Source organism: Phycodurus eques, chromosome 1 (genome assembly GCF_024500275.1).
Source record: "Phycodurus eques isolate BA_2022a chromosome 1, UOR_Pequ_1.1, whole genome shotgun sequence".
Lineage (NCBI taxonomy): Eukaryota > Metazoa > Chordata > Actinopteri > Syngnathiformes > Syngnathidae > Phycodurus > Phycodurus eques.
Window position 1 is genome coordinate 48,761,796 of NC_084525.1, and position 12,582 is coordinate 48,774,377.

The 12,582-nt window shown below is 43.1% G+C and overlaps 1 protein-coding gene across 1 annotated transcript; it reads left to right on the forward strand.

The window, feature by feature from the left end:
• The first annotated feature begins 31 nt into the window (after nucleotides 1-31).
• Nucleotides 32-10,087, forward strand: tktb (transketolase b). The gene is made up of 15 exons (XM_061697220.1): nucleotides 32-115; nucleotides 185-330; nucleotides 2,691-2,808; nucleotides 2,887-3,000; nucleotides 3,127-3,224; nucleotides 5,092-5,283; nucleotides 7,370-7,497; nucleotides 7,599-7,795; nucleotides 7,940-8,104; nucleotides 8,341-8,497; nucleotides 8,584-8,714; nucleotides 8,785-8,868; nucleotides 8,954-9,050; nucleotides 9,166-9,285; nucleotides 9,364-10,087. The coding sequence occupies exons 2-15, from the start codon at nucleotides 224-226 to the stop codon at nucleotides 9,534-9,536; spliced, it is 1,881 nt and encodes a 626-aa protein (XP_061553204.1). The 5' UTR covers nucleotides 32-115; nucleotides 185-223; the 3' UTR covers nucleotides 9,537-10,087.
• Nucleotides 10,088-12,582: the final 2,495 nt, after the last annotated feature.

Sequence of the window (12,582 nt, forward strand, 5' to 3'; positions counted from 1 at the left end):
TGTGAGTGATTGACACATTGTTCCTCCAACCACAACGTTTGCTGGGCGTGGCTTGAGGGGACTTAAATGCCCTCCCCTGGCAAGGCCGTCGTCCTCCCGGAGCAGAGACGTCAGCGTGAGCCAGCGGCCCCGAGAAACGCGCGTGATAAATTCGAGCTCAGTGACATATTTGGTTTTTTCCCAGGAGACTCCGACACTCAGAAGGAAACCCCCCTCAGAAACCATGGCCAACTACCACAAACCCGACGAAAAAACTCTGCAGGGGCTGAAGGACGTCGCCAACAAGCTGCGAATTCACTCCATCAAGGCAACATGCGCCTCCAACTCTGGGTAAAGCTTGACAATGAGCTTATTGAGCTGCTTTGACGTCACATTCGAGTCAAAACTCCGCCAGTGTGCCATGCTAACGCTCTGCAGATTATCTGCGGGCCTGGTAGCACGTGCTGCCGTTCAAATAAGATTTCGTGTGTTTAAAAAAATAAACAAACATAAAAAAATCACAAGCTCGTTCGCCTTAATCACCCGGAGTTGCGTCAGAAGCGGAAGGCTTCTTTCAATGGATGAACTGGGTCGCTAACTCGAACCACCTGATGTGTCAAGTGCCGACTTTTTACAACTGGTAGCTAGTTCACTTCCGGGGTCAATAAAATCCCGTGTCGGCGGAAATCTTTCCCTCACTCCCTCGTGTTGCACATTATTGAAACGAGATTTTTTTTTTTTTTTTTACTGTACATTGCTATAAAAATGCCAACAACCGAAACTTTGTTTAAAAGTTGCATTATGAAAAATTCGACCCATCGCGTCCCGCCATTGTCTCTGACGACGCAATGCATTGTGGTATATCACTACTCTGTGACCGACCATTGGTTGTTCTACTTTTTGCAATGCTTTGTGGGAAATGGATAAAAGAAGAGCACTATAGAGCACTGAATTTGATCACTAAGCATTCAGACACCACTACAAAATGGCGAAACCACTATATAGTGCACTATACAGTAGCTAGGGAGTGATTTCGGACACAAACTCTGAATCAACCCTCAAGACCAGGGCTCGGCAACCTTTTCATACTCGAGCCATTTTGATCGTTTTCCGCAGAAAAATAATTTAACGGGAGCCACAAAACCTTTTTATAGCACTATATATTTTTTAAATGTATAAAAAAAAAAACTGTAATGTTGTATCTATGAAATCGGTCAACTATTGGACAACACAATTTTATTTGTGTATGTAACGTTAACGTTTTGAACTCTAAAAAGTCTCTATATTGAAGCTTACTTTCTAATAAAATATTTATATCTATTTGAGTCCTGGTATTCCTGAGATTAAATTAAAATGATCTACCTGCAGCCAGCCCAAAAATGCCATCTGCTTTTGGGTTTTGTTTATCACGTGTGGAGCGTGCAGTTAGCGCTCGACAAGAATTAAAAACCGCTCTTGCCCTTAACAATGTAAAATATAAAATATGTACATGAACATTCACCATATGATCAAATTCATTACAACAAAAATATGAACCTTTCACTGCAACAAAGAAAAATCACCAGTGCAGTTAAAACCTTGATCTGCCACATTAGCGATCCGTAATCCATACGTGTAGTATTGAGCCACTTAAATTATAATTTGGCCAGTAATACACTTCAAGTAACGTTTTAGTTTGTACTTGTGTAGAACTGTATCGTTAAAGGCAGAATTGTAATGCGGTTCTTGTCATTGGATTGCGTAAGTGTACTCTGTTGGCGGCCGGTAATGTGTGATTACCTCACGTATAGTTTTGGAATGCGACATGTCGTGCTGCTGGATCGAGGTGACTTCCTGCTCGGAAGTCACCTCGAACAGGTTTTGTAGGAAGTACAGTATTTCCTTGTCATCAAGCAATGGTTGATGCTGTTGCTTTTCTGTCACTTGTTTGCTTAGTGTAGACTCACTCATCAGTGCTGCGCTTTTGATGGCGATTTGACTGGTTGTGAGAACTTGTGACTGGAGTCCGTAGCGGGGTGACAAAACAATTACAGTGGATAGTACACACATCTGTTTAAATATCAGTGTTATTTGTGATGTTGCACACACAATGCTGCATCTTTCTCCAGAAAAGTTGAGTATATGCCGTCACCAACCTCCATACGGATTCGCTACCACTTTGACGTTGAACACAAGTTTGAAATCTCATCAACTTTGGAATTCAGTCCTTGCCTTTAATTCCCCTTGTTTCCCCACCAGGTCGCCGCTCAGCAAAAGCACAGCGGGTAAATTGAATTCTGTTCAAAGGGAGAGTAACCCTAATGAATAATGGTTGGCATGTTGTAAGTTTGGTTGAAATGATGCCGTTTTGAAATGCAACTCACATAGGGAAGCTGAGATGCTGTTGAGTACAGAGGATTTCCAAATGATTACAATGCTCTGACCACTATTTCAGCATTGAAGTTTCTCAAGTTTGCATGTTTTTTTTTTAAGGGATACTGACAGTTTAACAATTCTGTGACGTTCTCTCAAAACCCCCAAAGGATGTTTTATTTGCGCTCCAATCAAATCTTTTGTCCTGTACTCTTAACTCATTCAGAGTATAACACAATGTTTTAATGACTGTGCACATACCAAAATCATTCATTTTGTGCATGTTTTGTTTGTATTGATTTTATTTATTTAGAAAAAAAAAAAGTATAGTCATATTTTCACATTTTCTTCCTTCTCAGCCACCCCACATCGTGCTGCAGCGCCGCTGAGGTCATGTCCGTGCTTTTCTTCCACGCCATGCGCTACAAAGCTGACGACCCTCGCAACGCGTGCAACGACCGCTTTGTGCTCTCAAAGGTTTTCGTGTGGACATGTTTGAGCTCAGCGTTACATGTACCATGCTAATACTGGCGTATGACGCTCCCTCTTGTTAAGGGTCACGCTGCACCGATCCTGTATGCTGCTTGGGCCGAGGCCGGTTTTGTGAAGGAGTCGGACTTGCTCAACCTGCGTAAGCTTGAAAGTGACCTGGAGGGGCATCCCACGCCTGTAAGATAAGAAGTACAAGCACCTCTTGCTGTACATCATTCACATTTCCTTGTATGGAACATGACCGAGACTGGCATTGATTTGTATTATTATTATTATTATTATTTTTTTTCTTCTATTCACCAGAAACTGCCCTTTGTTGACGTGGCAACTGGATCTCTTGGTCAGGGTCTTAGTGCTGCTTGTGGCATGGCATACACCGGAAAACATTTTGACAAATCCAGGTGAATGTGTACATTTTACCCGTTTTTATTCAAACATTCTAGCCACACATTCCGCAAGGAATCAGTTTGCAGTGTATAAGTACAAGTTGATCTACAGACCTTGTGAAATTTGTGTATGGAATGATCTTAAAGTCACACATGTTAGTGACGCATTGTTTACATTCTCTCCCATTGGTTAATTCTCTGCTTTGTCTCAGCTAGCACCTACTGCACTTTGGTTATTGAATCAGTCTGTTGTACTGGTCATGCAAGTGACTCACTTGACCAAATGTACAGTGGGCGCGGTAAGTTTTCAGAACCCCTTTTTAAATTTTTCACTTTTTCTTTTATATTGCAGCCATTTGCGCAAATCATTCAAGTAAATTTTTCACCCCCACAAGGTACACACAGCACCCATATTTACAGGGGAAAAAATGGCATTGTAGGAATTTTTGCAGATTTATTAAAAGAAAAACTGAAATATCACACAGCTGTAAGTATTTAGTAGAAGCACCCTTTTGAGCTCATACAGCCATGAGTCTTCTGGGTTTTTCACACCTGGATTTGGGGATCCTCTCCAGTTCTGTCAGGGCTCTGGCTGGGCCATTCAAGAACAGTCATGGAGTTGTTCTGAAGCCACTCCTTCGGTATTTTAGCTGTGTGCTTAGGGTCATTGTCTTTTTTTGAAGGTGAACCTTGATGAGCAGTGCCTGGTTTTCTCCACACATGCCGCTTAGAATTAAGGCCAACAATTTCAATCTTGGTCGCATCAGACCAGAGAATCTTATTTCTCACCACCTTGCAGTCCTTCAGGTGTTTTTTTTTTTTTTTTTTTTTTTGCAAACTCCATGCAGGCTTTCATGTCTTGCACTGAGGAGAGCCTTACGTCGGGCCACTCTCCCCCGACTGGTGGAGGGCTGCAGTGATGGTTGACTTTCTAGAACTTTCTCCCATCTCCCGACTGCATCTCTGGAGCTCAGCCACAGTGACCTTTGGGTTCTTCCTTACCGCTCTCACCAAGGCTCTCCTCCCCCGATTGGTCAGTTTGGCCGGACAGCCAGCTCTAGGAAGGGTTCTGGTCGTCCCAAACGTCTTCCATCTCAGGATTATAGAGGCCACTGTGCTCTTAGGAACCTTAAGTGCAGCAGAATGTTTTTGGTAACCTTGGCCAGATCTGTGCCTTGCCACAATTCTGTCTCTGAGCTGTTCATGCAGTTCCTTTGACCTCATGGTTCTCATTTGCTCTGACATGCACTGTGAGGTGTAAGGTCTTATATAGACAGGGGTGTGGCTTTCCTCACCAAGTCCAATCAGTATAATAGAACACAGTTGGACTCCAATGAAGGTGTCGAACCGTTTTAAGGATGCGCAGAAGAAATGGACAGCACCCGAGTTAAATATAAATAAGTGTCACAGCAAAGGGTCTGAATACTTATGGCTGTGTGATATTTGTTTTTCTTTTTTAATAAAGCAGCAAACATTTCAACAATTGTTTTTTTTCTGTCAATATGGGGTATTGTGTGTACATTGAGGAAAAAAAATAAACTTCAATGATTTTAGCAAATGGCTGCAATATAACGGAGTAAAAAATTTAGGGAGGTATGAAAACTTTCCGTACCCACTGTATATAGCACAACAATGAATAAGGAACAAATATTTGATTTACTGTAATTTGAATGATGGCACAACTTGTACCCAATGTGTTGCAATTTGATTTCTGTGTGTGGGGGGGGGGGGTTGAATATTGGTGATTGCTCGTCCTGCAGGACATACCTTTTTAACTGCTTTTTTGCATTAACGTTTACAAATATTGCCTTTGTGAGGCAATAAGATTAGTGGTTTGTCAAGTAATAATCTTGCTGTATGGATTCTTTCAAACCCCCCCCAGTTACCGCGTGTACTGCATCATGGGAGATGGAGAGTGTTCCGAGGGTTCCGTGTGGGAAGCCATGGCCTTTGCGTCTCACAATAAGCTGGACAACCTGGTGGCGATCATGGATGTCAATCGACTCGGTCAGAGTGAGCCTGCGCCTCTCCAGCATGACATGGAAACCTACCGCAAGCGCTGCGAAGCCTTTGGGTTAGTTGTGACTTAAGTCTACATCTGATCTGAATGATTGAATGGAATTGGCATTAGATTCCTGAAATGGAGGTCATGATCTTTGGAATTGGCCTCAATTCAAATTTTATTTATAAAGTACTTTTCATACAATGACATGCATCTCAAAGTACCAGTTATTTACTTGGGCTGTGCTGTGTCTTGGCGTTCATGATAATTCAGATACAAACGGTCCTTTTCCCAATATTTAGTTTTTAGCGATTTGCTCACACTTTCCATCCAGCGCGGACTTAACACGCCCAAACATGTGTGCAGTGTGTTGGGTAGTGCACAATGTTGGCGCTAAAGGTGTAAATGCAAACTTGTTTCACCGCTCTAGCACGGTAACGTCGAAGAGTACAACCCGACTAATGAGGCTGCCGCACACCGTGCGACGCGCTCTGACCTGGTTGGACCGCACCATCGCAAAGAATGACAGTTGGCGACTCACGCCCGTACATTGCGCGAACCTGAACAGCGAGCCTGTAAAGGTGTTTGACGCTGCACATAGAGTAAATTGTGCTGTGTCACATTTATTAAACCATGAAGAAATGAATTAAGAAGCGGGTTGCAACTGAAAAAGGATTTGGGTGATAATAAAAGTGAGAGTGGGTATTTTAAGAGGCTCGCTCGCATTTGCTTGAACATACCGATGTCGTATGCTCATGTACATTTTTCCACGCAAATATTAGGGTTAGAGTAGGTTCACAAACCAATTTATGTCCAATTTGTTAATGTACCGCAAAGTATCGAGTAAAAAAAAAAAACTGACTTCTGGCAAATATAGATGTGCGTAACATTGACGAAAAATACAACACGGAAAATGAAGGACCTGTATACTAATGGCTATAAGTGAATGAATTCAGTGGATATCAGAACTTACTAATAGGGCTAGTGAATTTTTCAATATCAGTTTCCTTACTTGGTATGATACCGTTCACAGTTAGACCATCAACTTGACGCCTGAACGTTGGCATGTTCCATCCCTTGCCATTTTTAACTTCCAGTTCAATCATTTGACCAACGATGTTTATCTAATTGTACACAATAAACAATGTAAAGTCAACATTTTAGATCATAGGGGACATTAAGGTTATTTTTTTGTTTTATTTTTTTGCTGCTAAAACCCTACAAGTACCTTTTCAGCGTTAAGCTTTGTCAGTTGGAAGTCCACACAAAATTGTTTATGAAGAACAGCATGTACGTAACTTTGACTGGGCTTTCTGCCAGTCAAACACATTTCCAGTTACACACACCCATGGCGTTCCGAATACCAATCCTTGACTGAACAATACTATGATTTCAAAACGTTGACGCATAGTTCTGAACATAATGTCTCTCCAGAAGTCGTTGTTAGTAAACGACAATACAGCCATTGCGTAAGTTTGACACCAGCGGTCTTTGCCAGTGCCCGTGTCATGTTACAAGCACCAGTAACAATCCACAGTGCACCACACATCGACATTTTTAGTAGTTAAAAACGTTTGACAGGATGCCGTTATAATCGGAACCGAATCCAAGTTTAATAATGAGGATTAAAGTATGCGCGTAATCATGACCACATCCTCAACACTGCTGTGACTCGTCAAAATTGCCAGCGAGTCAGCAGTGCAGTCAGGAGACGCAGAAAACAGCCTGTGCAATAGCGATAGAAAACGGTCGAAAGCCACCAATCATTTCTCCTTCAACAAACCATCTAATTCTATACAAACTCGCTTTTCATCATTGCTGGCAATGTGACCGTTTGAGAGCGAAGCTTGTAACATTTGACACTTACGAGGTTGTACCGGCCCCGCCGTGTTCCCATCGAGCTCAAGTGCTGCCGTATGCCGGTCGTATGTAAGCCGAAAATGGTTCTGGGTGATCGATGTCGCAAAATAGTCGATTATTTTATATCTACGTGTTGATACCTGATTACTGACGGTACTGTTGTGTTAATATTTGATGCCTTTTAATGTATTTCACCACATCTGTCCATGTATTTAAACTTGTTTTATTTAATGAATGAATGTTTGGTACCTCTTAATAGACCTGATTCTGGGTTCCGAATACTGATTTGTTTTTGTAGCTGGAACACGTACGTTGTGGATGGGCACAATGTGGAGGAACTCTGTAAAGCCTTCTGGAACGCTCAGCAGTTTAAGGGCAAGCCCACTTGCATTGTGGCCAAGACATTCAAGGGAAAAGGCCTCAGAGGTAGGTGGGGCTTTCTATGTAGTGGCCAGTCAACTATTTTCTGTAATGAGACTTGATCCTATTTTTTTTTTTTTTTTTTTTTTTTTTTTGGGGGGGGTAAGGTATTGAGGATCAATTGAACTGGCACGGAAAGCCCATCCCAAAAGACAAGGTGACTGAACTCTTGAAAGAGATACAGCAACAAATCCAAGTCCCCAACAAGACGTTGAGTCCTGAGCTGCCGAAAGAGGATACGGCACCTGCAGACTTGAGCAACATCGCCCTGGCGTCTCCTCCAGCGTACAAAAAGGGCGAAAAGGTACATATACACTTGTTAAAATGCTCTTTGTTTGCTAGTAATTTTGTAATAAAAGGGCAACCACGACAGGGGTCGCGGAATAGTAGTAGTAATATCGACTATGTCTCAAACCGTCTCTGCTGACTTCTTTTTCTGCCCATTCAGATGGCAACGAGGCGTGCGTACGGTGTTGCGCTGGCCAAGTTGGGCCGAACGAGTGAGCGAGTTGTAGCCCTTGATGGGGACACCAAAAACTCCACCTTCTCAGAGACCTTCATGAAAGAGTTCCCCGAGCGCTTTATCGAATGTTTCATTGCTGAACAGAACATGGTAAATGAGTTTAAAGTTCTCTGCTTGTGTCAACGCTCAATGATGCCTTGTTCTCATTTTCAATTGCTCAATTTGAAATGAGGAAATTTATTGGGAGTGTTTCGCACAAGTCACTGGTTGAGTTATGAAAAAGAATTCAAATTAGTCTAATCTGTTGCTATGTACCGGAAAGCCAGATAATCCTTTGAGTTTGTGGACCCACACGAGTTGTTCTGTTGGACTGCCCGCTTGCACAGGTGGGAGTAGCCATTGGCTGCGCTTCTCGAGACCGCACCGTGGCATTTGCCAGCACGTTTGCCACCTTCCTGTCCAGAGCCTACGACCAGATCCGAATGGGAGCCATCTCTCAGTCCAACGTCAACTTGGTCGGATCCCACTGCGGCGTCTCTATTGGTGAGGTTTTGGCATGACTGTGCCTGCATTTACCCATTTTTGCCCTTTTTATGACTGACTGGGTGCTGAACAATGGAACATTCTAGGTGAGGATGGTCCTTCTCAGATGGCGCTCGAGGACCTGGCGATGTTCCGTGCCATCCCCACTTGTACTGTGTTTTACCCGAGTGACGCAGTGTCCACCGAGAGAGCTGTGGAGCTAGCAGCTAACACAAAGGTTGAGCACCTTTTTATTTTATTTTTTGCGGGACATCCCTAAACTTTTTTATTTTAATCGTTTTCCGCAGGGTGTCTGTTTCATCCGAACCAGCAGACCCGATACAGCCGTCATCTATTCTCCAAATGAGAAGTTTGAGATTGGTGTAGCCAAGGTGAATGTTTATCCTGCGTGTGGCCAAATGATGCATAATACTAGGAATATTGTGTCATAGAAAAACAAACTTGATGGTCCCCCAGGTTGTGCGCCAGTCTGATAGTGATCTTGTGACTGTGATTGGAGCTGGTGTGACTTTGCACGAGGCGCTGGCTGCTGCCGCAGTGCTGGAAAGTGAAGGTAAACCCATACTGCCCCCTTGTGGTTCTGTGTAGAAATGGATTGCACAGTCTGGTAATAAAAAAAAAAAAAAAAAACAACAACTCTGGATTAATTCAATCCTGGACTTGTTTAGGGAAAAACATCCGTGTGATTGACCCATTTACTATCAAGCCGCTGGATGCCGACACCATTTTGGCGAGTGCGAAAGCCACAGGAGGGCACATCATCACAGTGGAGGACCACTACAAGGAGGGTGGGTAGTGCCGTTTGTTTTGGATCGTGTCCGCATGAGGGTTGCTCGGATTTGTCACGATCTGACCTTTTTGCCCAGGCGGTCTTGGTGAGGCGGTGTTGTCGGCAGTGGGCCAGGAGCAGGGCATCGTGGTGACCCGGCTGGCGGTCACCAGCGTTCCTCGGAGCGGGAAGCCCCAGGAGCTTTTGGACCTCTACGGCATCAGCGCCAAGAAAATCGCCAACACCGTGCGCCAGAAATTTGCCAACTGAAGACTGCGCCACCTTTAGCTCTGCGTTACCATTCATGTTCACCTTTTTACCCAACTTGTGTGGTGGTCTTGTAGGTGTTTGTTAATGCCCAGTCAGTTTTCATAAACATTCTGCTGGTGCGACCTCGTTACTGTCTGCAGATGTAAATTGAATGGGAGCTGGCCCTATATTGGTTACCTCTTCACGTTGTGCTATGTCTGAAAATTGCTTAACACTGTTTTGGAACTAATAGTTCAGTAAAGAATAATAATAATTAAAAAAAAAAAAAAAAGCTTACAAATGTGAACCAGTCCAAAGTCCAGGTTGATAAAATTTGAGCTGAGGCTGTGACTTCATTGCATTCCAACCACCTTTTTTTTCCAGTTTTTTGCTTTCACATTCCGTGCGTTGAACGTGTCACATCAGTTCACTCGGCAGTTTTCCGCTTTCTGTATGGACTTCATCTTTCAAGTCAATTTGCTGATGAGTTTGCTTCACTACTCTACCAATACCCAACGAAATGTTACTGGTGGTGTTTTTCTGGTGTGTTCAATTAAACGTAATTAACCCAATCGCTGAGTTTTTATTTTTTTATTTTTATTCTTTCCCCCCCCCCTCCTACCCCAGTTTAAGTAAATTTGACAGTTGGCTTGAAGCAGTGAAGACTGCGTACAAGTGAGACTGACTCAAATCAAGAAGTTTCTGACACAAATAGATGTTTGTGCCTTGGAAAGCATTAGGGTAATCTTCACAATTCGGTTAGCCTTGTCTTGAGTTGCACAGCCAACTTTTTGATGATTATTGATGATCACTTTAGAAGGTTGAAAAAAAAAAATAAAAAATTGGGCACACATTTTGACAGACCTGGCCAATGTGATGAGTTGAAGCACCACTTATGTCCAATTGTGTTGAGTGCACATACTGTACATGTGTTCGGTCTCGTCCATTTCCGCACAGTCGTGTTTATTTTCATACATGGATGCTAGTAGAGCTTGGCCAAACAAGGTTGACTGGCCTGAACACACACACGTGCAAATAAAAATAAATCCTCTTCTGGGAAAAGGCCCAATTCTACACACCCCGTCTGTCGATACTCAGAGGGAAAATGCAAGATTGATTTTCCGAGTGTAAAACCAAATGACGTAATGGGTAAATCATTCCCATACAATGAACACGCATGCCATGTTTACCTCAAGTGGTGCCAAATGTCCACTTTTAGCAAGTGTGAGGCAAGCAGGAAGCCGAGACGAGGAGGAGTAGGGCGGGTGTGTGTATCTCATGCTTGGTCGAACATGGGCCTCTATTAACAATGTGAGATTTTTTTTTTTTTTTTTTTTTTTTTTTTTTTTTTAAACCTCTCCACCTTCAACATGGACCTACTTCTTCCCATCTTGTACCCCTGTACATGTGGCAGTCACTGAGTTAGCAAGGCTGCGGCAGAGTGAACCGTAGCAGACACTTGTTTTTTAGCTGCAAGGTTCATCGTCTCATATTCCGGGGGAACAAAAAAATATTTTGATTTACTCTGGCAGCTCTTTTTTTTTTTTTTTCAGTTGCAGTCCTGCTCCAACTGAAAAAGGTGGAATCGGGGGGAACATTCCAGGATGCCACTGTCATGGGTAGTGCTCGTTTGGGTGAGTGGCACATTTTTATCTGGACAAAGCATGTCACATGACGAAGATGTAGGGCTGGCGGAAAAAACAGCAACCCAAAAAAACAGGATTCAAACCTGGATGAAATTACCAGATTCTGGTGTGTCATTCCTCGCAGGTAAACTATGGATGATTCTCTTGTGGCATTCCAATGAAGCGGATACATTTTTTTTTTTTTAAATCATCTTTTCCAAAGTTGAGGAAAGAGGAGACGGTCACCTCCAGATGCAGACAGAAGAGCAGCACCAGGACCCCCGAAACCTGAAGGCTGCTCGACAAAAGAGAGGAGCCTGGTGCAAGAGGAAACATGCAGCCACAGTGGACTCCTTCGCATATATAATAGTAAGACAAAATACTGACAAATATTTTTTTTTTTGCCCGTCTATAGAAACATTGACTGACCATTAGGTAGACATGCACAATCTAATTAGGATGATCAACAACAACAACAAAAACTGCATTTATAAAGGTAATATGTTCGGTCTTGATGGACACTGTCAGAGACGTATTCACTCAACAATATGTTTTGTGTTACTGTGCTTGGAGTTGAAAGTTGTTTAGAATTGCCCTGAGGTTTCAGAATTCTTATTTATTTAAAACAAGTAATGTATCGTTGGTCATCTTTCTATGCCAGCGACTTATAGTGAAAGGCAGAGCATTTAATCTCTTCCACTAGATGGTAGAATGTTGTTGCCATTAATAAGACTGAATCACTAAACAGGCCCAGAGTTTACAATTTGTGAGTAAATTGAGACAATATCATAATTTCTATGTATGGGTCATTCCAGAATTGGAGAACAATTGAGGCACAGACATTTTGTTTTGCAAAAAAAGACCATTTATTTTATATTTTGTTGTTATGTTTTCAAGAAAAATAGGTGAAAACAGGTCCATTGCATAATTTGATTCGTCCCGCTCAATGGTCATCAATGGTACACTTTTTCTAAGATCTTTATCTGTTATATCACATATATATATATATATATTTTTTTTTTGAAACACTGCTTTATTGTCAGCGGCACGGTGGGCGACTGGTTAGAGCGTCAGCCTCACAGTTCTGAGGACCCGGGTTCAATCCCCGGCCCCGCGTGTGTGGAGTTTGCATGTTCTCCCCGTGCCTGTGTGGGTTTTGTCCGGGCACTCCGGTTTCCTCCCACATCCCCAAAACATGCATTAATTGGAGACTCTAAATTCCCCGTAGGCGTGACTGTGAGTGCGAATGGTTGTTTGTTTCTATGTGCCGTGCGATTGGCTGTCAACCAGTTCAGGGTGTACCCCGCCCCCTGCCCGATAACGGCTGGGATAGGCTTCAGCACGCCCGCGACCCTAGTGAGGAGAAGCGGCTCAGAAAATGGATGGATGGATGGGTGCTTTATTGTCAGGCAGGTTTCCGGCGACTCCTGGCGGGATGGAGG